Here is a 27,339-nt window from a genome sequence, read left to right as displayed (position 1 = left end):
CCAAACAAACACGTTCCCTTACATCTGGAGAATATGATTTGTAGGCCGGGGCATGTCTGTAGTGCTTCATTTATCATGCTCATGTCATTTGTGTGTACACAATGGAGAAAACTGTAAGACTGCAATTTTCCGGGAATGTTGCTACATAAACACCCAATTTGTAATACTGCGAATATATACAGTAAATGTTGGACTACTTTCATATCAGTTTCCAGTGCTTTGTGACTTTTTAGGATACAGAAAAAAATTTAACTAAACATATGTCACCCTTCATTCGTTACCCTTTTGATCTCCTTGCGCAGACGTTCATTTTCCATGACTATTTTCTCCAGTCCTTTAGTTTTAGTTTCAAGTTTGGAGCTCAGCTCTGCTTCATTTTCACTCTTCAGTTTCTCATAGTCAGTCTATAAAAAAAGCAATACAATAGTTAATGTCAGCTGTCGTAACACAACAGAGATGTTCATAAATGTGTCCAGCAGATTGTACGTGTATGACATGTAAGACATGATGCGGTCAACAACCTTTATTTTTGCATTTTCTTGCTCCAAGGCAGATATCTTGTCTCGATTGACAGGTGCGCTGGATTTCTTCAGTGCCTCATTTTCCCTCTGCACCCTCTCCACCACTTTCTTCATCAACCCAATGGTCTTCTCGAGTTCAGGTACTGTTTTACCACTGTGACCTGCCTGATGAGGAACACATTACAAAACCTTCTGTTTTATTTCTCCATGCATGGGTACACTTGTGTGTGTGTTTGTAATTTCCTGGAATAGAAAGAACATATGTGACTTTAGGAGAACATACTCCACGTATATGTGCCAACTTTTTCTCCAGCTCTGCCTTTTCCTTCTTCAACACGCTGCACATCTCCTTCAGGTCTGCAACTTGATTCTGTTAAAAGAAAAAAGAAAAATCTTCTGGATAAAATCTTCACACAGCTAACATTACCTTAATCACTATTGCGCCCTGTGTCTTTAGAGTTATTATGTAGTTGAGGTTCTACACACTTCAACTGTTTTAAAGTTTGTCATACTGAAATGTAGAATTAATTTATTTGTCTATATTATATTTACCCTTTCTTACACCATAAGAATATAAAGCCACAAAAACTACACCATCACCACCAGAGAAAAACTCAACTCTCATTGATCGTTTTTTGGCACATACACTTATTCCCTTTCAAGACAAAAGTTAGTTTGATCACTCGTATGACTAAACATGAAGCTTCAGCCTGCAGAAGATTAGCTTAGCTGAGCACGAAGATGAGAAACATTAAAAAACATCTAGCATGGCTCCGTCAAAAAGGTAATTAAAACTTATAATATGTTATATGTGCACCAAAACTGGTTCGGTAGGCAGACATGGTCAACACTTTTAAGTGTAGACTTAAGACTTTACTTTTTGATAAAGCTTATAGTTAGTGCTGGCTCAGGTCGCCCCTTAGTTATGCTGCCATAGGATTAGACTGCCTTGGGACTTCTCTCCCCCTCTCCCCCTCCCCCTCCCTCTCCCTTCCCCTTCCCCTTCCCCGCACCCTCCCAGTTTAGATTGTGTACCTTGAGTTTTGGCAGATCTTTGCTGGTCTGCTCCAGCTGAAAGCGCTGCTCCAGGTTCTCAGAGGCCAGCTTGAGGTTTTCTTTTTGGAGGTCCTGGTCTCTCTGTGAGGGAGTGCCAGTGCCTCGTCCTGAAGTCTACAGAGAGTAAACGACTCAAAGTCAGCTATGGGAAATTAATTAAGAGGCTTGATAGGTATTGACACTGTATCTTGGGAGTGTAGAAAAACAGCTTTAAATGAAATGGCCTCTACCTACACATGGCCACGGAAACCTTTAGTCCAAACATGACAATGCAGAGGGGGAAAACACCGACACACTAACAAGCCACATACTTTCTAATCATTTTACTGCCTTTAGATTTGCTTTGCCACATCTACCTCAATGCTATGACAGCACTACCACTTCAGTTGGGTCACTACAAAAGCCTGGAGTACCTTTAGATTTCTAAGAGATCTGCTTTCTCGTTTTCGTACACGATCATCCCTTGTACTACTGATAAATCTCTGTGTGTGTTGGCTCTGTTTGGAGCTGAAGTCCACATCTGGTTCTTCTGAGCAGGACTTTTCTGGATTATCTTCATCTGTTTCTTCCTTTGTAGTCTCAACCACTTTATCTTTTAGCTTAATCTGTTCCCCATCTTCTCCTGTATGTTCTTGCATGATTCCCACATCATCATCTGTACCTTCATCATCTAGTTCACCAACACATTCTGGATCATCTGGTGGATCATCGTGCTCAGGCTTACTTCCTTGAGTGTTCCGTGGTTTCTTCTTTTCTTCAACACCTGGTATGTCTTGTGTGCTTTCCAAAACATCAGCTTCTGTTTCTTTGACGTCTTCTTTTCCAGTCACATCTGTTTTGTCTGGAACATTGTGACTTGATCGCTCGTGTTCGGTGCGAAAATCCTTAAATCTTTCAAAGCTGGTTTGAGTTTTTCTATCTATGCGGCTTCGCTTTGGTTCCCTCTGCTGGACAGCTTCAGGGCGAACATGAGGGCTGTAGAATTCAGCAAGATGGGGTGCTACATTCCCTTCGCCTGACTCATCCTCAACATCAAAAGTGACAGACCAGAACTCTGCCGAAGCATGAGAGGAGGAGCTTTTTCCCTTCACAGGTAATGAATCAGAGTCAATCCAAAGAAGGAGAGATATAAAGAAAGAGAGCAGAGAGTGATGAATCAAGAGATCAAAGGAAGGATCTTCGGCTTCTTATAAATAAAACATGCCATATATATATATATTAGGGCTGTCAATCGATTAAAAAAAATTAACTAATTAATCGCAAAAATTTCTGTAATTAATCGCGATTAATCTATCAATAAATGTATCAATAAATTAAATGCATTTTTCTGAGACTGAAGCTTATAATGAATATTTATTTATGTAAAATGATCAAATTAATGTAGAATAAACTCAGATAAAGTATATGACATTCATTCATGTTATTGGCTTAAGGTGCACATATGCACAGTGCAAACAGAAAAAAGCCAGAATGAGGAAATATACTGAGGAGTGCCACACTCCTGTAGTGTAGACTGGGTGTTTTGCTTTGAGGTGATATGTTAAAGTCGTGTTACTTCTGTGGAATATAAATTCGGCTTTGCAAACTGTGCAAATTGCCTTGTTTTTGTCCAAGGAGCTGTCCGGCAACTTTTTAAAATGAAATGTTCCCCCTAAAAGTCCGTCCTTATCCATCTTTACACCACAGACTCTCCTTTAGTTAGGATAGATCATAGACATATATGCACAGACTCTCCTTTAGTTAGGATAGATCATAGACATATATACACAGACGCCTCACTGAGCAGGTTGGTCCGTTGCTGCGATACGTTAACGTGTCCGCCATATTGGATGTGGCAGATCTGCCCGTAAACTAAAACAAGCAGGGCCGGTTTTAGCTGTGGGCAATGTGGGCGACCGTGCAGGGCGCAGTCTCCGTAAGGGCTTTAAGTTAATGCCTCTTATACACCCATTCACACACACACTAATATATCTGGGAAACAAAGCTCTACTTTGCCACATCCAAAATGGCGGCCGCCACCGGAAGTAAACAAAACCGCGTTAATTGCGTTAATTTTTTTTAACGCGTTAATTCTTTAAAATTAATCGACAAAATTAACGCGTTAATTTTGACAGCACTAATATAAATATATATATGCACGTTTATTACAATCATTACGAGTGCTTACAGAGGGTCTCGATGGAAGTATCTGGTTCTCCAAGCAGTGGAGTCTCTCCTCCAGGTAGCGGTTCCTCGTGGTCAGCGTTTCCATGGCCTCATCACGAGGTAAAGCCTGGTACTGTCTGCAAGTTCAACAAGAAGTTCAGACAGAATTCTGTTAAATTTCAACACAGTTAATGGTCAATTCATTTATGTTGTTATATCCCAGATTGGAGCCATATCCAGTTACTTGGATAATCCTGTAAGGCTTTCAGTTTATCCACATGAATCAGTTAAAGGCATCAGTGACATTTTGAAAAAGGTTTTTTCTAAACAGACCAGCTGATAACTTAAATATTGTTACTCAATAGATCTATATTAGACAGACAATAGATCTAAATTGACACACTGAGTACATTTACTTAAGTACTGTAGTTAAGCACAATACTTGTACTGTACTTGAGTATTTTAGAGTTCAGAGAAAAGTCGATTTAAGTCAATTACATTCCTCCCTGTCACATCACAGATGTCTATTAGCTAGAGACATTTTCCCATGACTTTTTAGAATACCAAAATGGGAAAGCAAATTTGAAATGGCACAACTTTGTTTGTTTATTTTACTCCCCATTAATGTTCTCACAATGCCTGCAACTCTTTGGAGGGAACCACTGAACTAAACTAGCCAACATATAAAGTAGTTCAAACTAGCTCCACCTCATACAGCTACAACAGTAAAATGCTGCTTACACACATTGATGCTTCATTGTTAATAATCTGTTTCTCTCTAATCTCTGATGTCATAATAATATGTCAGTCAGAGGAATGAAACCAGTCCTTGAAATCAAACTTGGGGTGAATTTAAGCTTCTCGAAAAGATGATTTATATTTTATGATTTTGTTTATGCATTTTGTGCACATAGCTGTGTATTACAATGGAAAATTTGTATGTACTCAACTACATATGTGGTAATAGTATAGTAATAGTAGGTACTGAATTATCATGTGCATGAAACATCTTTAAAATAAACCAAAACAAAACACTAAAATCGTGATTTTGAACAACAGAAGAGATGTTTTGTTACTTCATGGTGAAGATCTGTAACTCCAGGTCTGAGTTCTTCCTCTTCAGCTCCTCCATCTCTTTCTCCATTTCAGTGGATCGCACTCCAAACACTTGATCAGCAGTCACACCTCGAGCCTTCAGCTTCTTCTGCAGTGCACTCCTCTCCTGCTCCAGTCTGCACACACACACAATGAATGGAAATAAGAAAGCTGCAGCAGACAGCTGATTGAAATTTAAAAACTGACCCTGTTTGCTCAGAACAGTCACCGCATGTAGGACAAAACATCTTGTGTTTCCAGCTTCACAAACGTGAAAATGGAATATGATTAATTAATATGACACTTAATAGTATGTCGAATAGTATACTCAATATCATACTAAATTGAATTTATTATTGCATTTTTCTATTGCAGTTTTGAGTTGATGTAATTTTTGTTATGTGCACAAAAAGTGTCCAACATGAGGACACACTGACCTGGCATAGAGATCTTTAAGTGTGCTGAGCTGTTTCGACAGAGACTCATTTTCTCGTTCCTTCTCCTTTAGTGAATTCTTCATCTTTTCCATCTTGGCCTGCCACTTCTTACCCTCCTCCCAACGCACAACTTCATCTCTGGTCTATCAGACAAGCAAATCATACATCAAGTGAACGTGCAATAATCCTAATAAGAATAACACAGTAAAATATTTCTATAAAATAGTTGACTGAATTGCTGTTCCAACCTTTCCATGATCATCTTTAACATTTTTCACTTCTGTTCTTTTCTCCAAGTCACACTCCAGCCTCCTGATCTTCTTCTGCAGATTCTCGACACTCGGCCCCTTCCCATCTGGTTCTGGTTGATTCTAAATGGCAAACATGAAGAAAAACATCTTTGTAGCACGTCACTTTTCCCAAATGTGCACAGTGGCGACAGTGTTCCCAACAGGCATCACTGAGAAAGCAAAGACACTTAACACTGCAAAGGTTAGGGTCACAACCTTGACATCATGTCTAAGATATGAGAGATAGAGATGCTGTTAAAGCCCTGAGATAAACGTGTAAAAATACATGCTGGCACTGATCAACAAGAATACCTGAATAATTTGATTAACTTTGACATCCACTAGTGGAGCTGCTCTTACATCTTAGAAGAATATGAGATTACTGCATTCCTGATCTTAATGTGCTGTGGAGGAGCCTGGGAGGGTTGGTATGCCTTGCCTGAGTCAGGAGATTCTGGTCATTTGTCCACATGATGTTATGCTGATAGTGGCTGTGTCATGCGGCTGTTGTTGAAAGCTTGTGAACAACAGCAACAACAATAAGCTCCAAATCACAGATCCAACCAATCTGCACGCTTCCTCACAAATCAATAACTTGGTGTGTTCCACACTTCTTACGGACACTAACCTGAAGGGCACTGCTGAGCCTCTTGACTTCCTGCTTCAGCTCCTGGACTTCCTGCTCTCTCTCCTCCTTTTCAGCCTGCAGGCGTCTCTGGGTTTTTTGACTCCTCTGGAGGTCCTGGTTCAGGCTGTCCACTTCCTCTTTCAGGGTGTTCTCCCGGCCTCTGGCTGCTTTAGCAGACTCCTTTGCAGCTTGAAGTTCTTCATTGAGTTCTTGCACACGCGCCTTTAGAGAAGAGGGATTTCTCAATTTAAAGGATAGTCTGATGTCATTCTAGTACCAGTATCAACTTCTTATTTACAAGAGATCTCATCTTATTACAATCACAGGAGACCATTATTTTGCACTTATTATATATACACATCATGAGCCACAAGTTGACCATTTGCTCCTGTTTCAGTAACATTTGCTAAAAACTACAGCACCAAGCTGTTTTGGAATTTTATCTTTTAAGAAAATACAACTTTTATTTATATTATTTATATTTTATAAAAGGAAATGGACTTGACTAGAATGTAGCCAGAGTTTTTCCTTTAATGTTTTACTGACTGCTTGTTTATTATACTAGTATATACTATATATACTAAGAGTACGGTGTTGTGGTTTAAGAGACAGAGAGAGAGAAGTATGTTGCACATGTTGCCTGCCAGTAAAAAAACATCAATTCATGATGCTTAATTTTAATACTCAATATGTTGTTTAAAAATTGTTTAATAGTACTTCATGATAAATATATGATAAAGGATTCTACCAGACCCTGTGATCAGCATTGGCCAATACCGTGTGATCAACTCAATGATAATCATAAAGTATCTAGCCAAGCTGTAGTATGGATAGTATTCTACATTTGGAAATGTATAAAAGGATCTGGGGGACTTTTTGCCTTGTTATAACCATTCACATATATACACAACTAATGTTTTTATAATTCAATTGTTTAACTAGAGTACAAAGCTCTTCATAGATCTGGCCTGGTCATAAGGTCTACCCACCACAATCTCACATAATCCTGTGGGAAAGTTTCCCACAGGAAAATTTAATGGCCTGTAGACATTATATTAATACCAGTATCATTCAAATATAGCTGTCTGTTGGTATCATATCGCTTCATTCGCTCTAACCTTGCAGAGTATACATGGCTGCCAAGTTTGCTACACAGATTAAATGGGTTCTCAACTGGGTGAAAATAAATCATGAGGACTTTATGGAATGTTGCTATTTATGGAAAACATTTTATGTAATCTGTAATAACTCACCCATGCCGCTTTTTTTTAAAATATCAGTTAATGAGATCAACAGCTATTCGTACATGCATGGAAAACAAGTGTTATTATGATAAAGGGGTCCCACCTTCAGGTCTTTGGTGTGTCTGTCAACCACCATCTGTACATTGAGACTCTCCTCTTTTTGTGCAGCGCTGGCTATGACTTGCTGCTCTGCAGCAGACGTCATCTCTGCCCGCAGCTCCAGCAGAGCCTTACTGAGAGCCTGAGAAAACAGCGAGCACAGAGATCAATTACGGCAAATGTGATGAGTGCAGCGGTCAGACCTCATTCTTCAGTTAATGCACCATCATCCATTTCTCCATCGACTACTTCCTGTCTTCGACATTCAGTGCAGATTTTTTTCCGCTTGAGGTGAATAATTACAAAACTTGGCTACAGTTTTGACGAATGACAATAATTTGGATGGTTTAATTTGGTCCTATTTGTTATCCCGCTAAAAGGCTGAAATAATTCAAACTTTATTCAAGTTTTGGGACCAGCACGCACTAAAAACCCATTGTTTTCAATGGTCAGACATCTGACCTATAATATGTAGGTATAATATGTAGAAATGTGCATGTCAGAAGGTTTCAGTGTGTCAGGAGCTTGGAATGAATTACTGAAAAGCATTCAGGTCAGACTACCAGTCCATCAGACCGTAATAGTCATTTATATGAGGAATCAGTCCACCTCTCAGGGATGTCTTTGGACTGGGAAGAAACAGATTCATCCAGAGAAGAGGAAAATATGCAAACAGTAGACAGCATTAATCTGGGTTTAACCACTCCATGTTTATCACTGTGACCACTATCACTGACAAAAAAAGACTAAAGCACTTAGATTAAAAAAACAACCTTGAGCTGTTTCTCTTTCTGGGTGAGCTGTGCTTTCAGTCGTTCAACCAGATTCTTCATGGTGTTGCTCGGGGAGCGGACGTTGGATTCCTTCTGGGCTGCCAGCTCAGTTTGGAGGTAGTTCATCTCCTTCTCCATCTGGGCCATCTGGCTGCTCTGATTCTCTGTCTCAGCAGTCAGAGATTTCACCTGGGCAGCATGATACTCCTCCAACCTGCATATAATATACAAATTGTTCTTACATAATTTGACACACTATTAAATGACATCTGACAGACCAGACTTGGTCCTGTTCATTATTGCTGTGCAGTAACATGTGTGTTGTGTTCTGTGGCTAATGTGCTATGGGGAGATGTAGTCATGACACCTAAAAGGGAAAATACTTATCCTTCAGCAAATACAGAAACATTAAAAAAACGCCCGAACCCTCGCTCATACAGAAACACTTCCTTTACTATGCTTTATATCACTGATGAACATAAAAAAACACAAGGCCAAGTTTAATGTAAGTGATGACTTAAGTGTCTAACGCTAAAGTTAAAATTGGTCTTTCTTCAGACCATGTGTAGTAAACCACTATCATACATGCAGAGGTTTCTGACAAATTATGACTGTCTAATGTGAAACACTGTCACTTTCACACACTCACACACACACACCTACACCCACACACATTCTGCCAGTTTGGAAAGTCACTTTTACATTCAGTTCAGTTCTGGATGGTAGGACAGTAGTGGTTTTAAGCAGGAGGATGTTTCTTCAATATATATGAAGATCTTTCTGTTTGAGGGGTAAATTTAAACACTTTTTAAACACACACATCAGTGAAGGCCAAGATGGGCAACATCTTGTGGCTGGCAAATCATTTTTACATCTAAGACAATATTTTATCAAGCAGGGAGATATTTGGTGCATGCAGACTTATTCTGCATTGCTAGTGTTTCTTTTTTAACACAGTCGTATTATAAAAAGCCTATTTATCAGTTTGTTTTGACACATGTAGAGTAATGTTTCTGCCAGGACAGCACAATCTGGTAGTAGAGCTGCAACTAACACTTATTTTTAATATTGATTTCTTCTAAGATGAAACATAAAACTGCTGAGGTGTACTGAGTTGTCAGTTTATGAGAAACACCTACCTACCTAGCTGAATCTAATGCAGTACAATTACCCTACGTCATATTTAGCTTTTGTCCCAGTGCAACCGTCCTTTTGTCTGCTTCACTGTAGCTGCTGAAGTTTTGATGTCAAGTGAAATGATCAAACCCAATGCTCCACATAATCCCCAATAAAAAGCAAACAATGTTTAACCTTGTATTATAAAACCTGCTCTACCATATAGAGGCCTTTGATTTAAAAAATGTCTGAAGAGACATTTTCAAGCATGTAAAGCAATCAACTGTGCCCTGGCACTGACATCGACCTGCTGTCCTCACCATACCTCACACATGAGGTGTAATCCTCGCCGGGATCATCATTAGCTGTGCTGTGCTAAGTGCTTCAAGTTGCATTAGTTCTGGGAGTGTCACACTTACAATAACTTACTTCGAATGTGTGATTATTTCGAGGTTGTAAATTGAGGTTGGACGGAAAGCAGTTCACTAATATTTGGCTAATTAATTCTCAACATGTTTCATGTTGTTATTAAACATGCTTTAAATCATAAAACAAAAAAAGTTTAGATTTAAAGAAATGAATAAATCTGTAATCTTCACAAGTGACCACTGGGACAAATTCAGAAAAAAATGTCTGGTTTAATGAAGAGATAATAACTTTGAAATCTCGTTGGTGTGTTTCTTAGCCTGTGTTTCCATGGCGATCCTCTGTCTCTCCAGCTCAGTCATGGTCAGATTCAGCTTCTCTGTGAGGGAGGAGAGCGAGAGGTCCTGTTCAGCCACAGTCTGCTCCAACTCAGCAAGACGCTCCAGATGTTTGGTGGTTGGAACCCTGATGGTGGGCTTCTTCATCAGTTCCTAGATAAAAGAAAGAGGTCACTGTAACATAGAGTAGGTTCAAAAACACAATATGGGACATCTCTAGACATCTCTGGATATCATTGTGAATCGGATATCCTGGACTAGACTTGTACCAATGTTGTTGAGAGCCTTGGCTCAACAAGCCAAAGCTATTTAACCCTAAAACGAGAGAGACATGGATACATGCGTACCATTGCTGTCTGTTTAAAGCGGTCCAGAGAAGTGTCTGTGTGCAAGTCCAATTTCTGATGCAGCACTTTCAGCTCCTCCTGGTGTCTCTTTATCATGTCCTCTTGATCCTGTGATGAACAAGGTGCAGTTAAATGAAATGAAAAGAAACCTTCAAAAACTTTAACTCCAAGACAGACAGAAGAGGCAATACGTGACACCTTTTCTACTTAGTAGCACATAATGACCAAAATATTTCTGTATGCTAATAAATATTTAATCAAAGCCACTGAAGACTCATAAACCCTAACTCCAACAGACACTGCAACTAATTAGGCCTGTTTTGCTGTACCATTACACACAGCAATATTTTGATCACACTTTGCGTTCTTCTGCACGACATGAATGCAGGCAGAAAATCTTCATGAAGGCAACACACAAACAAGCATGGAGGACAGTAACATGACAGATCATTCTGAACAGGAATGAATAGGAGAAGGGCTTTGCTGAGCCAAGACAAAACAAGGAGCTTTTACCTAAAGAAGGGACCTACTTCTGTCACATCGACATGGTTATTAGTTTGAAAAGTCTGACACAGACCAGAAAACTAATTTATTCTAAGATTTGCACAAAGCTTCTAAATAAAAGGAGAAAAATGATCAAATATGAGTGAATACCTTGTCATTTGTTGAGTAATAAATTCAAATGTAATAAGAAATAGGCCTTTCCATGTGTCATATTGTTCTATATTGTGATATATATGAAATTTGACTCACAAAAAAACAACAACAAAAAAACAACAACAACAAAATAATACACAGCAACAAAAATAAGAAATTTGCACTCTACTGAGAATCATTGCATACCCAGTATTTGTATGATCATACCTGTCTGGCTTGAGTCAACTGGTTCTGGTATTTCTTCAGCACATCTTCTTTTTTGTCAAGTCGACCCTGGAGGTCTTTGATTGTCTGGTGAGCCAGCTTGAGGGCAGGCTGGCTGTCTGATTGGCCTTCTTCATGCTTGGCCACGTCTGCTAGCAGGCGTTCTCTGTTGGCAGCAGCTGGGAGCCGAAGACGCAGCTCATTGATCACTTTATCCCTGGACACGATGTTCTGCTCCGCCTTCCACAGAGCTGCCTCTTTCTCTTTTAACCTCTGCGTTTGAAGGAATTCATATTGAAACAATGCAATACGCATCTGACTTATGAAGAATACTGAATGTATGAATGGAAAACTATACCTCATCCAAACTTTTGCAGGTGGCCTGAGTGTCCAAGATGGTGCGGGCATGCTGTCTGATTTTACCCAAGGCAAACTCTAACTGATGAGCAAGAGGTAGACTTGGGTCTGGAAGGGATCCTGTACTATCATACTGAAAACAAGCAGAAATATAGTAAGCTCAGTCCTACACTTGAAAACTGAAAAGAGCTTAAAAACCAGCCTGTTTCTCAATAGTCATGTTTTACTTGCTATTTGTTTGACCCATCTCACCATCAGTTGCTGTAAACAATAGTCTACCTTCTCAGCACCATTTAGAATTTCATTCTGGTGCTTCTCGTACTGGTCCAGTTGGCGCTCCAGCTCCACCTCTCGCTGATCCCATGCAAGCTGGTGTTCATCTTGAATCTTGGTGAAGAGAAGAGATTTCTACATTACCTTGACATTAAACCTTAAATACTACATAAATACGGACACATCAATGTACTTAAAAACTCCAGAATAATGTTTTTGAAAGATGCTTGTCTATTCGTTTTGACGCACAAATGTTGTGAATTGAGCGTGTCTATAGACGCATCTGAGGGTTTTTTTCTCACCGTGTTTTGCTGCACAATGTCCTCTTCAAGCGAGCGGATGCTTCGTTCCTGCTCTTTCACCAGGTTTTTCAGGTACCTGATCTCCTCCTTCTGGACCACCAGCTCTCTGCCCTTTCTCAGCTCCTGCAGACGAGCTTCTTCCATCTTCTTGTGCCACTCAGTCACCTGTTTGAAGTTTTACAATGCAGTGGTGTTCAGCAAGATGTACAGTAACATTTTTATTGTGATAACATTTTTAACTGTCAATCAATCAGTGACCTTCTGCGCTCCTTTCACATCCTTCAGTGTTGAGATGAGCTCCTCCAGGCCACGAAGTCTCAGTTCCAGCTCCTCTGTCCTAGCCTCTGCCCTCCTCCTCTCCTCCTCAGCCTTCCTCTTCTCCTCCTGGGCCTTTGCTCTGTCCTCCTGAAGGCTTGCTATTGCCACAGAGAATTTTTCCTGCTGGGGAAGAGGCAGAGCTCCGGCAAACTGCCTACGTAGTGACTGAATGGTCTGCCGTAGGTGTTTGGCGCGATTTCTGCCTTCCTGGCGGGCGAGGAACAGAGTGCACTCACTGGCGTCCAGCCGCTGTTCAGCACGTAGCTTGTCGGCTTCTAGCTGTTGGATGTGAGAGGTGGTGGCCTCCAGCTTCGCCAACGCAGCTGACTCGCTGCGCTGCAGAGCTACAATGTGCTGGTGGAGCTTTGCAATAAGGGCCTTCTCATCTGACTGTGACTGAGGGAAAGCGATGACACTGTGAACACACACACTTGAGACACACTCGACTGTTTGTGCATACATTTATAAATCTTAATATACTTTTTCGCACTATAACATCAAGAGGATGGTGATTATAGAAAGGAATAAGTGCCAGCTGTCAGCCTTTTAGAAGCTTCTGACATGAAACGTAACAGTAAATTCTTTTAATGTACTGCAGAGGGAAAAAAATAATGATTATCTACCCATCTGAGGTTCAATAATATTTATAAAAATACTAAAAAATACTGTTACCTGATAGTCCATTATTTGTCTCCTTAAAGACTCTACTTCCTTCTCTTTGGACTGTTGCCTTGCCTGTAGTGCAGATGCCTGCATCATGGCCACGTCAGACACCTCTTGAAGCCTGTACAAGACAACAAACAAATAAATAAAACCTATCAAGCATTTTTTACCTTTACATTTTACTAATAGAATGAGACTGAATGTTTTTATTACAAACATAGTAAGCAACTGAGCAAGGGTTAGTGTCAGAGCTCATTTAGATGCACAGACATTCATCATTTAATAGATCTGATAGCAGATTAGTTCTTACACTGCTGTGACCTCCAAAAAATGTGTGAGTGCATAAATCATCAATCTTCACATAATCAAACATACCTAGAAACCTCGATGCGAAGCTCAGCCTCCGCCTTCTCCAGTTCCACGATCCTGGCTCTGTCAGCATCACTCATAGCTTTGCTGATACTGTCTGCCAGCTCATCCCTGAGCTCCCGCTCCACCCGCTGGGCCTCCACATTCATCTTGGTCAACTGAAGACAAAGAGTGTTAACAATGTTTGATAAAAGAGAGACTTTTAGAGAAAAAAATCGTGCTCAGCATCTGGCAAATAAAAAGGAGCGTTCAAACACTCACGTAGCTGTATTTCTGTTTTTAGGGGTCATGAACCAAAATGTTGAGATACAGGAATAAATAGAAAACAGGCACTGTATGCAATCCAAAAGTATTCTTCATCTGTACAATCCAAATCTATTTACTTCACTTTATTTTCATACTTGGCACAATGTTTTAAAATCAGTCGCATAGTCGCAACAAGAGTGGGTGAGTAGTTAGCAGAAAATGTTTCTGTTTTCTTTGACCTCTTACCTCTGCAAACTTGGACTCCAGGTCAAAGTTCCGTTCTTCCACCTGCTTGAGGGAGTTCCTGATTTGTTCGTACATTTTGTGGGCGTGCTCAGCTCTCTGCCTCTCGTTCAGCTCCTTCATCTCGAGCGTGGTGATCCGCCTAGCAGCTGATACCATCTCATTGTTGACCAATGCCTTGTCTGCCTTATCCATGCCACTTTCACCTCCTGAAATAAACAAATAACAAAACACAATCTTTTCACCACAATTTCACCACATACCTGCAAATGTTATGTTGATAAGACTGATGGCAAGTACTTTAGCTCATAAAACACTGAACTTTTCCTTTAATGGCCCAGTTAGTCTACTGATTATTATTTTATATTCAAATCAAACACATTTTTTAATAACTGAACTGAATACCAGTTGCACTGATGTTGCCCCATGCTTGTTCTAAAGTATTCAGTTTCTCTTTTGTGATCTCCAGTTCTTTAGTCATGGCAGAGATTTGATGCCGAAGTGACTCATTCTCACTCTGAAAGACAGGAGGAAAAAAATATGACATGGTCAGTCTACAGCCAAAAAATATTTAAGTGTGTTGCGTGTATCAGAGGTGTAATGAAAATACACAGGGAGTTAATGTGTTGAAAGACCTCTAAGTGTTCCAGGTTGGTGGTTCTCTGTATGAGACAGCCGTCCCTCTGTAGCATATCTCTATACTTGACTGTTAGCTCTGTGTACTGTCTGTTAGCCTTCTCCAGGTCTGATGAGGGGACACTATCATCCAAGGCCTTCTGCAGTGCTGCTATCTTGTATCCAGCCATTTCCTAAAGACAAAACAAAACACAGAGCTTTTAGGAGGAAATAATGACCGACTCCAAATGTAACTTTTAGTTGTATGTGTTTCATTTTTTAAAGGAAATGAAGGATTTGGCAGTTAGGGTGTTTTCTTTCACACTTTGGTCCATGGTGCTACAATAACTACAGGGACTCTCACGAGACTAGTTTGTGTGTTAATGGCATAAGAATTGTTTTGTTTTCCAGAGCCTGTTGGTGGAATAACATTTTTATACCTTGTATCTCTGGAGGTAGCCTATCCTCTGGGTGACAGAGGCCTCCATTTCGATGCTCTCGTCCCTCAGCTTGCTGTTCTCCTTGCGGAGGTGTTGTTCTTGCTCCAGCAGAGTGACGTAGCGCCGTGTGAGTTTCTTCTCATTAACCTTCAGTAGCGTCATCTTGCGCCAAGCTTCACTCAGCTGTCTCCTGATCTCGTCTGGGTCCTTCTCAAGGTTGTCAAGCAGCTCCTTTTGGGCAAATTGGATAGTTTATTTTTTAATAAAGCTAAATCTTCTGTGATATTTCTTTCAGAAAAACTCTTTGCTTCACTGAAAAGCACAGTGAAGCAAAGAGGGCAATCCATTCCAACTGATGCTGGATGTTATCCCAACATGTGCAAACACCAAAAGTTAAGTACTTTTGGGCCTTTGTGTGTGTAAGCTATATAAAGGAGTGAAAAGATTTAATTTCCCCCTTGGGGATAATTACAGTAATTCTTCTCTCTGTGAGGAAGTCTGCCTCAGGACATTAATTTGACAAACTGCATGACAGACTGAGTGGTCTGTTGTCCTTCTGTGTTCTTTTGAACATTGTTGGAAACATAATTAGGGTATACAACTCAACAAAATACAAAACATATGTTTAGATATTTTTAGACATGTTAATGCAGAAATGTTCTGTATGTATATTTAAGTGACAGTTGAACAATTAAAGCTCTTCTCTAGTCTGGAACTGCATGAAAGTCTCCTGGTTGAATCACAAGAACAAAAATAAACTGTGTGCTGCAGGGATGTTGGCAGTTTAAACAAGGGGCAACTTCTGTGGCTATGAAGTAAACACAGGAAGTGCAAAAAACTGGTGCTCTAGTGTAGACCGCTGCAACATATGTGACCAGAAAACCTCCAAGGGAAGGTGCTCAGGAAGATCCCGGTCAGGAATAATCAAGAATCATTAAGAATAATTTATAATTTATACCCTGATGATATTTCAATACAGATTGTTTTTTGTTTGGATTTAGCAGCTGGTATCGCAACACAAAAGAAACATACTGGAACATCTTGAACATAGTCCCTTTTTAACAATGTGCTTAAATGTTTTTCTTGAAATTAATATATTTTGACCAAAGTTTTATTCATCAAGTCAAAGTCACCTAGGTTTTTCTTGTTTTTAATTCTGCCTTGTCATTCTCCTTTCTTCTATGAACAGTTACTGGACGCTAGTAAAAATAAATAAGCAGGAGCATACATTTATCTCATCACACTTAGATGCACATTAAGACTTGATTGCATTTTGTTTCCTTCTCCAAAAACGTCAATGGCAATCAAACAAAAACATTTCAAAATAATAGAAATCTTGACAGGAGATGTCAGCCTTGTATTTGAATAATAAACACCAATTTATTAGAACTATTAACCCTGTATTGGTAATACTTTCTATAAAAACCACATCTGTTGACTCAAAAGTGCACTGATAATTCATAGTGAATGATAATGCATTCATTATGCTTTATGCTATTTTTTTCTGATGCACTACATGAACAGTCATGAAGCATTACTCATAATGAATTGTAACTTCATGTGTCTTATGGACATTTTTGACTAGTTATAAACTATAGATTGACTGATGTTATTACATTGTAATGTGCTTGGGGTAAAGTGCTACATAAATGGCATCCACATTGCATCATTTAAATATCTTTTTAAACATTCATTTGTCGCATTTATTTGACTTACTTTGAACTCTTGGATTTTAACAGCGTCCGTCTGGTTTTGCTCCTCCAGTTTGTCCTTCATCTCTTTAAATGACTCTTTCTTCTTTTGCCACTCTTCTTTCTCACTGAGCAAGAATGATAAAAATGGTTTTAAATTTTGACCTTGAGGTTACAAACCAGCCATAAGCAGCAAGGAACTTTCTCGTTATCCAACCTTAGGTATTCTTTATAGAGGAGTCCCTGTTGGTGGCTAATAACAGAAAACTTCTCTTTGTACTCCTCCACCATTCCTACGAGTTTCTTGCTTTTTTCCTCTTTGTTTTTCAGCTCCTAATTAATGAAAGTCAAATAAATGTTAAACTGACAGCTAAGACATTTTGTTGATTCACCGTTTTACCAGCCGGGTCAAGAAAACAGTGACACTGACCTGTAGAAGTCGAACAGCATATTCATTGAGTGAACTGATAACCTCAGTGCTGCTGGGCCCCAGGCCCTCGGGCAGGGTCAGCGGACGGACGATAGCTCCACTGCTGCCCGACTTCCTGAGCAGTTCCAATTCACTTTCCATTTGGTTCACCTGACAGACAAAAAGCAGTGCCTAGCAGTCCAATCTCTGAGGTGCCAATGTGCAGGTCTTTTCAACACTCTCTAATTGTTTCCACTTAGTTTTAGCAACGAAAGCTGCAGAAGTCCGAAGAGGGTGAATATTAAACATTATTTACCAGAATTGGTACATAAAGTTGGTTCAATATGTTGAAAACAGAGGAGACTGACTGTTCAAAGACATGTACCCAACACGCTGAGTTACCTCTATAAGTCTGCATTATGTAAGTTTGTCTGGTTAACAACTTTTATGTGAAAAATGTAAGTGCTGATTTGGAAAAGAGAGTTGCAACACACAGCTGTAAGCATTTGGAGCTGGCCTAAAAAAACTAATCATATTTAAATATGTAGCCAGAAAAACAAAGTTAAGTTATGCTTTGTTTTCTTGCCAAAGGAAGGAATTCAGCCAAAAAATGATTCAATATAAAAGTGAACATATCGTGATTAAAAAAAACCCCAAAACAAACAGCATTCATGTTGTCTGTCATTATGTGTCAGCAGCATGATTTCTTCATCTTGGTGTAAGACAATCTGCACATACCTTTTCTTTGGCTCTGGCAAGCTGACTGAAGCTGCTGGTTGCTTCCTCCCGGGCCAATTTCAACTCCTGCCTTAGTTCTTCATTTCTCCCCACCAACTGATGTATTTGAGACTTGAGGGGCAGTGATGACTCAGACTGCTCACTCATGTTGAAATCTAAAGTCTGTGATATGGAGGGATAAGCACAGTTAGAATTCCATTAACACAACCCCCCCAGAAAACACTGGATGTTTAATAAATGACCCAGTCTGTGAAAGAGAGAAGACATTTTGATTACCAACACTTAAAAATGTACTTTTCAAGATCATGCATCTAACAGTAAAGACAAAATTAATAAACATATTTGTGATTTCCATGTGGTTTGCACCTTGTCCTTCCAGTGTGAAATGTCTGATGCTGAGCCCAGCACAAGTCAGACAAACATCTCTATCAGCTGCTATGAATTTTACTTGCTATGCCGGATGTCAGTATGACACGATCACTTTGACCGCTCTCACCTTTTTTTAAGGCTCACTGCATTTGTTGTTCCTCAAGTTGCTACGTGACAAGCTCTCACCTGACAGAGCCCAGTTAAGCACATAGGAGGCGAGCATTCCATTGTTTTCCACGCAGCAAATCTGAACGCATTCTACGCTGTGCAATTTGAGAAACACAAAACTCTCTAGGACAGTGGTGCTCAACCTTTTAGAGCTCCAACACCCCAGAATATTTAGGTTGGTATTGCGAACCTCGGGAATATAAAATATAAAAGCTACAAAATTAGGACTTCTTTGCCCACAGACAGAACAATGACACCCTCGACCATCCACTTGATTTAAAAAAAAAAGAAAAACGTGATTAATCACACCAGGCCACCTTCCTCCATCAGTTCTGATGCTCACATGCCTAACGTTTGCGCTTTTTGGCAGTGGACAGGGGTCAGCATGAGCAGTCCACACTCCAAATATAAACATAAAATATATTATTTTATTTTATTCTGCTCAACATTTCGCTGGAAATTCATCTTGCGACTCTTTTGGGGGTCCCAGACCCCAGGTTAACCACTTCTCTAGGAAACACAAACAATCACGTGATCACAGGTTGAATAAGCACGATGTATTTCACTGAATCTGCAATAGTACAGAGATAATCCTTCATTATTGTGTCTAAATGGATGTATTGGGTTATATTGGATGTATTAGTCTTAATATGCTTTATGTGAACCTGCGTGTAAGATGTTTATTTGATTGGTTAAATACACCTCTATTAGATATAAACTATATATCATTATATTAATCATAAAGAATCAATGAAACATTGGATTTACGTTATAAAGTTTTAACTCAAATGTTAATCTAGACACATTTTGACCTCACTAACTGCTAATATGCTTCATCTACTACTCGTACCACTATGCTCAAATCCAGTCAAATCCATTATACTAAAATGCATTTAACTGAATTTATATTTGTAGGAGACATTATTTATTATATAACAGATCAGATCTTACAGGATGAGACAAAATGAGTCTGCTTTGAACTCATAGCCAAAAAAATATTACAAGGGAGGTTGATTTGATCAGTGCCAAGAGAACAGAAGACAGACAGTTAAAAACACCAGGAATAGTTTCTGAGAGCCTTTCCAAAAGTCATGGTGAGATCTTTGATGAGGAGTCATTCAAGTGAAAACACATTTATTCAACTAAAGAGTGCTATACTCTTAGTGTTATTGAATGAAAAAACAACAATAAATATGTTGAAATGCTGAAGTCTACGCTGTCATCAGATAATTTACGGCAGTGATGTTTTCGGAGACATAATAAATTTCAAGAAATGGATAAAAAAATTAAGCTGTATGACGTTTATTTTGTTCAAAATTAGACCTGCATTTAGTAATAAATGTGATAAATGTAGCAATTTTTTATAATCAAAGCCAGCAGTCAAAAAAGATAGCATAGCATCAAATACTTTAAATTGCAGGATCAACATCCATCTTGTAACATTTTTTTGAAGTGTAGGAAAATGAGGATCTTTTCTGTTCTGTAGTTTGTACACAAATCTACTCCGCATACTCTTTGCTTAAGCTGCTGGACCCCTCTCCACAAGGCTCCCTAAATCAGCGTTTCACACCAGACATGATGCGTGGGAGACACTTACATGAGCCAGTCTTTCCAGTCTGGGTATATTGATGACAGTGTTAGAAGGCGTGCTCTCTTGATTCATCCTCATGGCTTGAAGGACGTCTTTCAGTGCAGCCTCCAGGTCTCTTTTCACTTTTGACAGCTCCTCCACTTTAGTTAACACACAGGAGAGATCAGTCAAGATGTGGCCTCTGATGTATTTCACTCACTTCAAAAATTCTGTTTTAAAATTTTAAGTATCTTATGAAGTCTACAGCCTGTGGAACTCAAGTGTACAAACAACTGGACTTACATTTGACTTGAAACTGGGTCTTGTGAAGTTCAAGCTCTCTCTTTTTTTTGTTCAGTTCTTTTTCCAGGTATTCATTCTGCAGAGAAAAGTCACAGAAAACAATGACATTCTTATAAACTTTCATGTAATGTGCTACATGTACTGCATCAACTGCACAGCTACCAAAACTCAAATTCATTTGGTCTGTTTCTTTATGTAACACAGGTTACATAATCCATTCCAATTCAGCATGAATTACTAATTCACTAAGTACATCACTACACAGCAGCAGATGACTCTTTAGCACTTGTTAAATTAAAAGGTGATGAATTCATGAAATATTCATCTATCCCTTCTATCCCTTCTCTTCTTTTCCCCCCCACATCTTTCTTCAATCATTGTGCATTTTTCTGACATTTGCTTTGTTGTGTTTGGTGCATGAATCATGTAATCAAATCTGTCAAGACACTCTCCATCTAAACCAGACATCTCTGGAAAAATAATCAGATAAAATGAAGCACAAACAAATCATATTGTTGGTCATAAAACTACAAACCATCATGCTGTGGATAGCAAATGCAATATGCTCTAAAACTTCAAACATGATATTACTCTTCTGTGAAACATAGGGCCTCAACTGAAGCTTACTTTGCGTTGAATCTCTTCATTGGTGGAAGTGCTGCTTTGTTCAAATGTCAGCTGTCTGGTCCTGCTGAGCCCAGCATCCTCATCCAAAAGCAAGCTTGACTGTGGAATCCCTATAAAACACAGCTAATTATTATTAAGACTTAGGAAAGCTCGCTGTGAATATCAAATCATTTTCTGGTGATATATCGAAAAGCTAAAAAAGACTATAAGTCAATAACAAAAAAAAGAAGCTAATACCTGCTAATGATCGATATATTTCTATAGTTTTATTTGCACATGATACTTGAGATATGTCTTTTCTTCTCTGCTTTCTTTGGCCTAAATTTCTGTCTTCTCCACAGTATAAAGGAGTGAATGGAATGCCATTTCGTGCTCAGGATCACATTGCTGACTTTCAACACCTTTCATAGACACTGTTTCTGGAAAGACATGTTGCTGCTGAATGTTTTGAATCATCATTGCACAGCAACCCTGTTTGGACACTATTGTATTTGGATGGAGGATGTGGAGGAGTTTCAAGGTTTGCTATCTGGTATAAAAGATGTGGAAATAATGTGCAAATGAAACCATAGATGTCAACATGAGATACTATCAGAAGTAACTGAAAGAAAATGCTTTTGGGAAAAACAGTAAACTAAATGGCTGTATGTTGCTGTAACAGTGCAGATGAGTTTAAGTTAAAGGCCCAGTGTGTGAGATTCAGGAGGCTCTATTTAACAAATATAATATTCTTAACTATGTTTCCATTAGTGTACAGTATAATAATCAGAAAATAAGATTTGTTATAATTTTGTTATCTAAGAATGGGCCTCCCTCAATCTACAGATGCTGCAGATGGGACCTCTTCCTTCAGCCCGCCACTGAACGGCCATGTTTCTACAGTAGCCCAGAATGGACAAAATAAACACTGGCTCTAGATATTCACATTTTCTGCACATTTCGTGTCTACCTTAGTTTCTGCCTTATGCCTACAAGGAGGGGATGAAGTGAGATGAAGTTGTGCTCAGCATCTACACTAGTAGACGCCACTAAATCCTACACATTAAAAGACTTTAAGAGTTTTTTTCCATTTCTTTCTTTAACTATTGTGCCCACATCAGGCAAACAAAAGTTTTGTCACCAGAGATACAATATCAAACAAATAGACGAAACACCATGAAGTAATCTTTTATCTCTCTGGGGCAAAACAATGTTTAGAAATCTGGTTGGTGTTTTTTAATTCCACGGTCACCTCTTTCCTTCACCATGCGTCTGATTTGTTTCTTAAGCTCCAGTCGCTCTTCTTCAAGACGTTCGATCTAAAAAGAAATCCAGCAGTGAGGTGTGAGGAGCTCATAGTAGTTGTAAACAGTGTGGTGAGAACCATTGTAATCCCATTTTACCTCTTTGGTGAGGACTTGGTTTTCTGCTTTGTACTGCCGTTGTCTCAGATCTTTGGTTCGCCTGAACTCTGTCAGATCCACTTCCTGCTTTGGTTCCAGACCTTGAAAGTCAGAAAGACAGAAACAAACAAAAGTAGAAATTCATTTCACAACTCCAGGTCAGTCCATGTTGTCTAAATATGCTGAGCGATGGGAACAGGAAAGTTTTGTAAAAAATCTGACCTAGTTTTTCTCGGAAATCCTCATTTTCGTCCATGAGGTCATTGATTCTCATCTCAAGCTGGTTGATCTCTTTGGTCATGGCCTCTGCCTCACAGTCTCTCACTCTAATTTGATTTTTACACTCTTTGATCTCCAGGATGGCTTCTTTCAGGCCATAAGTGCCCTGTAATGCAGAAACAGAGCATCGGTTACTCGTCCATCATAAAGCACGTCTTGTCTCACTTTCTTTATTTCTTTGTTTCTCAACTTGTACGCTTTTTTAGGGATAATCAGGATGTGATTAGACATAGTCAAAGACAAACAGTTAGCTTGTGGATGCAAAAAGCATGTTGATCACACCAAAGTCACATAGTCATTTCAATGTCTCTTTTAAAAGTGAGGATGGACAGGAAACGGCTTTGCTTTTGGCAATTTAAGTCTCAATAATTTGACATGGATTAAAAATGTATTTGATGTGCGCCAAAAATTTAAGAGAACAAAGGGGAAAGAGAGTATATTTGCAGACTTACAGACTCGTACTGGCTCAAGCGGTTTGAAGCCTCAATGAGTGCCTTGTCTTTTTCCTCAGCATGAGCTTCAGCAAGCTTTACCACCTCTTCTGCTTCCTTTGCTCTGTTCTCTGCAGCTTCCAGCTTGGACTTCAGTTCTTCCATCTTTCTCTGCTGTACAATTGATGGTAGGCCTTAGAAAAGAAAAAGAAATGATTTCTTTAACTACAGAGGGCTGCAATTACTGATAAATTAAGTTTCTACTTAATTTAGCAGAAGGCTAAGACTGGGGATGAGTAATAACTAAATTGGCATTCTGGGGTGATACTGCTACTTTTATCTAATGTTAAACATGCAGATTTAAAAAAAAAAAAAAAACTATTGCTGAAAGCTGCATTTACTGATTTTTTTTCTCACTTGGGGGCAGCAGAGCAGTATACAAACAGTTGCCTATATACACAACCAGCAGGCAACCTTAGCATTCATTAGGAGTCCTGTTTCTGGCCATCCAACAATAAATACATGTTAACTGCCCTGGTAGCTCCATTTTGGTCTCCACCAATGCCTCAGGGAAACATCTGGCTCTTTACTTTCTAAAAGCTTTATGGCTGAAAACAATTAAGCAATGAAACTTAACCAAACAGTTAAGTTGTGGGCCGTAAAACCAAAACAATGACTAAAAGACGCTACAGAGGTCAAGGGAACTACAGTGTTGGATGATAATTCTCGGTGGCTTTTGTCACTATGAGTTATCTCTTTCTCACTGCTGTCATGTGATCCATGCTTAATATAAAAACTGATTTTTTAAGCGTACAATATCACGGTCTTCACCCCATAATTTTTTTTCTCTTTTTGTTCCTATGCAAAGATTTAAAATACAGTTTGCTGGCGAGCCACATAACCTATCCAAGGGAAATTGTCATTTCTGTTGCTTTCAAACCAGGAATTATTTTACTAGTGAAATGTTTGTGCTATTAACTGCCTAATCATTAATAAAGATAAACATTAATATCCCAAAGATGGCATCTTTGGTCTGACCAACATGTGATATAAAACACATAAAAGACAAAAACAAGAAATATTTACATTTGAGAAGCTGAAATGAGAAAATGTTTGGCAGTTGTTTTCTGCGGCTTTCAGCTGTTGGTCTTTTTGGAGCATGTTATTTTAACTGCATTTTAAGTTTGAAATCAATTTTAAATGTTTTTAATTGATGTTCATCTCAGTTCAGCAGCATTCATCTGGTGACCGACCTAATTTCTTTGCCTCTCCATTATTACTAATAAATGTTTGCAGACCATGAGTGAGAGAAGAAAGGCTGATGAAAATGTTTTGGAGTAGTTAGAACTTGAACAATCACAGTGTGTGACCATACATTAACTATCTCTGGTATCAAGGTGTTAGGGATTCACCCACCTCTGTCTTTCTTCGTGGTCGTCTTTAGGTCTTCAATGAGCATGGTGTGCTTCTCCATTTCCCCTGTATACTGCTCCACCTGCTCACTCAGCATCTTGATTTGATTATCTCTTTCCTGGACGGCCTTTAAGACATTCGCCAAGAGAAGAATGTGTTTAACACTGAGCACAGCTGTGGCACAATGATCAGCACTTTCATCATTAAGACAATTTAGGAACTGAAAACTAAAGGAATCTCAGGACAGATGAAACTTACACTGCAAAGCTCATATATGACCTGGACCAGAGCAGCAATAAAGCGATGGAAGGGACAGGTTGATGGAAAGACGTGACAAAGCGAAAGGAGAAAGCAGAAAGTAGGAAAAATGATAGATGAAGGAGCCTGCATTCTGTGCACCATCATGACAGGAGAGGTCAAAGATATAGTATATTCATAGAAGAGGAGGAATAATCCCTCCCACGTTCTGAGACAGACCTGCTGCAAAGCAATAATGTTGCTCTTGTCCAAGTCCAACTGGGCTGAACGCAGCTTTTCCCTCAGGTCACGAATCATCTGCTGGTACACCAAAATTTCATCGTCCTTCCCAGAGAGCACTCTCTATGTGTGAGGAAAAAGATCATGTCAGCACAATGGAAGGATCAAGATGATCATAAAGAATAATTCAACAGAGTCAAACTCAATCATAACAGTAAAGAAGCATAATGAGCACCAGAAATTAAATCACATTCTTGTTTTTGCTCCTATCTCTTAATAACTCTTAATTAAAAGAAATGTCAACTTCATACAACTGGCGTTTCCACTACAGAAAGTCACCAGAGCTCCAGGGCTAACCTCTCTGACTTTTTCAAGACCAAGAAAAAAAAGTCTCAGGGGGTCTCCCTGAGACTTTTTTTTCTTTGTCTTGAGAAGATGCTAAATCAACAGGGGAACAAAAAAAATGGGACAGGACGGAGTGGTTCTATTTGTGCCATCCACAACTTTAGACAATGGAAACATGAAAATACGTCATTTTAATGTGTGGTGAGCTGAACTGGACAATTCACTGGAAAAGCAGCTTCAGTGGCCCAGAAACTAAATTTAGATTAATTAAAAGTCTGCGGTCAAAAGGCAAGCTTGAGTTCCTGCAGTAAAATCTTTAACTTACATCTGGTTTTAAAAAAAGAAAGACGACATGCTTTGTTGAGTTATACAGATTTGATTAATACCCACCTTCCACTCTTCCACTTTGGCATTGACTGCTGCCATGATTGGATCATCCTCTTCAGTCATGCTATGAATCTTATCTGTTAACTCTCTGACCTGCACGTTAAACACACAGACAGGACTATGATTTAGAAGTTCAACATTACTTTTTTTTTGGTGATAACCCAGGTTATGTATGTCATGGCCCCATAGTGAAATGATAAATGGTGCCATGTGATATCTTTTAAAAATCACCGACATATTTATGGCAGGGAAAGAATGCAGAATAGAAAGGTAGTTCAGTGGGGATTGTCTTTACTTGTAGTTTTGCGTGATCCCTCTCTTTCCTGAGCTGGTCCATAATGGAGTCAGTCTGCTGTACTACAATCTTCATCTTGTTGTACTCGTCCGTCATCTTCTCCATCTCTTTCACTGACTCCTCCAGACTTTCCTGCATGTGCTCATTCTGTGTCTTCAGGTGTAAGTTTTCATCCTCGACTCGCTGATGGAGACAAAATCAGTAGAAAGAACAGGGAAAAAAGAATAAGCAGCAAAAAGTGAAATTATTAATTGAAAGCAATTTGGGCACAGACTTCATGTTTTGTCTTCACCAAGGAACCCAATGGTTCTGTTCTTCTCAAAGACTACAGCATAGTGCCATTGCCAGGCTTACCAAATAACAGTCTGTTACCTCATTCAGAACATGGCATAGTAAACAGATATATTTCCAAGTACCTGAAGGTCTTCCAAGCACTGGTAGAGCTGGCGGTTGACCAAGTTGAGCTTCCTCTGGGTCTCAGCATTCTCATCTCTAGATGCGGCCGGCTTATTCTGCTCCAGCTCTCCGTAATAGAATTGCAGATCTTGCTTTAGTTGCTCATTCTGTTGTGGCGCAGGAAGGACAGAGTTGGTCTCAGAAAAGAAACTTGACATAATATTGAGTGGTCATTAAGTACCTGGGAAAACTACACTTGATTTGAACTACAACTTATTTTACTATTTTATTATGATAATTGTGAATCTGTCAGTCCAGTTTCTCATATGAGAGGTTTTCCAACTATTTGTCTCATACAACAGTAAACTGGATATTTTAATACCCATCAATGCCCAAATACTGGTAGAATATCTGTGGCATGCTCATCAACAAGGATCTCATGCTACATATAAAAGGCAGGGAACATTGATAACAGAGGGATAACTCACGTATGTACAATATTTGAATGTATATTTAAATACTTTTTATTCATGAATATTTGAATGTATATTTAAATACTATTTATTCATGAATATTTAAATATACATGTCAAATACACTCTACTACCACTAAATATGCCATGTCACATTAAAATGGCACACCAGGAAATGTATGCTCAATGTATTTTATACACACAGTATTTAATTTCTGCACATGGGTCTAGAAGAAATTTACACTGTATGAAGCTGATGTATTATATCATGTTCCTACCTAACTCTCTGGTCTGTATCTTATACTCTTACACTGTCCCTGCTGACTATACAAAACTATGACAAATAACTCTTATTAAACCTAATTTTACATGCTATCTATATTTCTTACCTCGTTCTTAAGTTTTTGTATCTAAAGCAATAAAAGAAGAGATGATGACATGACAA

The 27,339-nt window shown here is 39.1% G+C and overlaps 1 protein-coding gene across 6 annotated transcripts in view; it reads right to left on the bottom strand.

Annotated features, from left to right (window-relative positions):
* cep290 (centrosomal protein 290) overlaps positions 1–27,339 on the bottom strand; it is a 33,157-nt gene that overhangs the window by 2,967 nt on the left and 2,851 nt on the right. For 5 of the 6 annotated variants that reach the window (XM_027283653.1, XM_027283651.1, XM_027283649.1 and 2 more), the window contains 41 exons: positions 27,284–27,304; positions 26,443–26,589; positions 26,027–26,209; positions 25,735–25,824; positions 25,000–25,122; positions 24,526–24,649; positions 23,131–23,303; positions 22,622–22,784; positions 22,400–22,500; positions 22,249–22,315; positions 21,018–21,127; positions 20,391–20,466; positions 20,115–20,248; positions 17,981–18,142; positions 17,264–17,413; positions 17,051–17,166; positions 16,859–16,961; positions 15,143–15,373; positions 14,723–14,896; positions 14,493–14,604; positions 14,091–14,296; positions 13,605–13,756; positions 13,239–13,350; positions 12,507–12,962; positions 12,249–12,413; positions 11,953–12,060; positions 11,675–11,806; positions 11,320–11,589; positions 10,456–10,563; positions 10,062–10,261; positions 8,289–8,502; positions 7,520–7,657; positions 6,173–6,394; positions 5,503–5,625; positions 5,255–5,397; positions 4,799–4,954; positions 3,745–3,859; positions 1,557–1,691; positions 805–891; positions 522–686; positions 282–404 (listed from right to left, as the gene is read on the bottom strand). In XM_027283653.1, the coding sequence (XP_027139454.1) occupies positions 282–404; positions 522–686; positions 805–891; positions 1,557–1,691; positions 3,745–3,859; positions 4,799–4,954; positions 5,255–5,397; positions 5,503–5,625; positions 6,173–6,394; positions 7,520–7,657; positions 8,289–8,502; positions 10,062–10,261; positions 10,456–10,563; positions 11,320–11,589; positions 11,675–11,806; positions 11,953–12,060; positions 12,249–12,413; positions 12,507–12,962; positions 13,239–13,350; positions 13,605–13,756; positions 14,091–14,296; positions 14,493–14,604; positions 14,723–14,896; positions 15,143–15,373; positions 16,859–16,961; positions 17,051–17,166; positions 17,264–17,413; positions 17,981–18,142; positions 20,115–20,248; positions 20,391–20,466; positions 21,018–21,127; positions 22,249–22,315; positions 22,400–22,500; positions 22,622–22,784; positions 23,131–23,303; positions 24,526–24,649; positions 25,000–25,122; positions 25,735–25,824; positions 26,027–26,209; positions 26,443–26,589; positions 27,284–27,304 (6,090 nt within the window). The remainder of the gene's footprint in view (positions 1–281; positions 405–521; positions 687–804; positions 892–1,556; positions 1,692–3,744; positions 3,860–4,798; positions 4,955–5,254; positions 5,398–5,502; positions 5,626–6,172; positions 6,395–7,519; positions 7,658–8,288; positions 8,503–10,061; positions 10,262–10,455; positions 10,564–11,319; positions 11,590–11,674; positions 11,807–11,952; positions 12,061–12,248; positions 12,414–12,506; positions 12,963–13,238; positions 13,351–13,604; positions 13,757–14,090; positions 14,297–14,492; positions 14,605–14,722; positions 14,897–15,142; positions 15,374–16,858; positions 16,962–17,050; positions 17,167–17,263; positions 17,414–17,980; positions 18,143–20,114; positions 20,249–20,390; positions 20,467–21,017; positions 21,128–22,248; positions 22,316–22,399; positions 22,501–22,621; positions 22,785–23,130; positions 23,304–24,525; positions 24,650–24,999; positions 25,123–25,734; positions 25,825–26,026; positions 26,210–26,442; positions 26,590–27,283; positions 27,305–27,339) is intronic. The other variant, XM_027283654.1, reaches the window with a different exon arrangement.

This window comes from Larimichthys crocea, chromosome X, assembly GCF_000972845.2.
Source record: "Larimichthys crocea isolate SSNF chromosome X, L_crocea_2.0, whole genome shotgun sequence".
NCBI lineage: Eukaryota > Metazoa > Chordata > Actinopteri > Sciaenidae > Larimichthys > Larimichthys crocea.
This window is presented reverse-complemented; position numbering and strand designations above follow the sequence as displayed.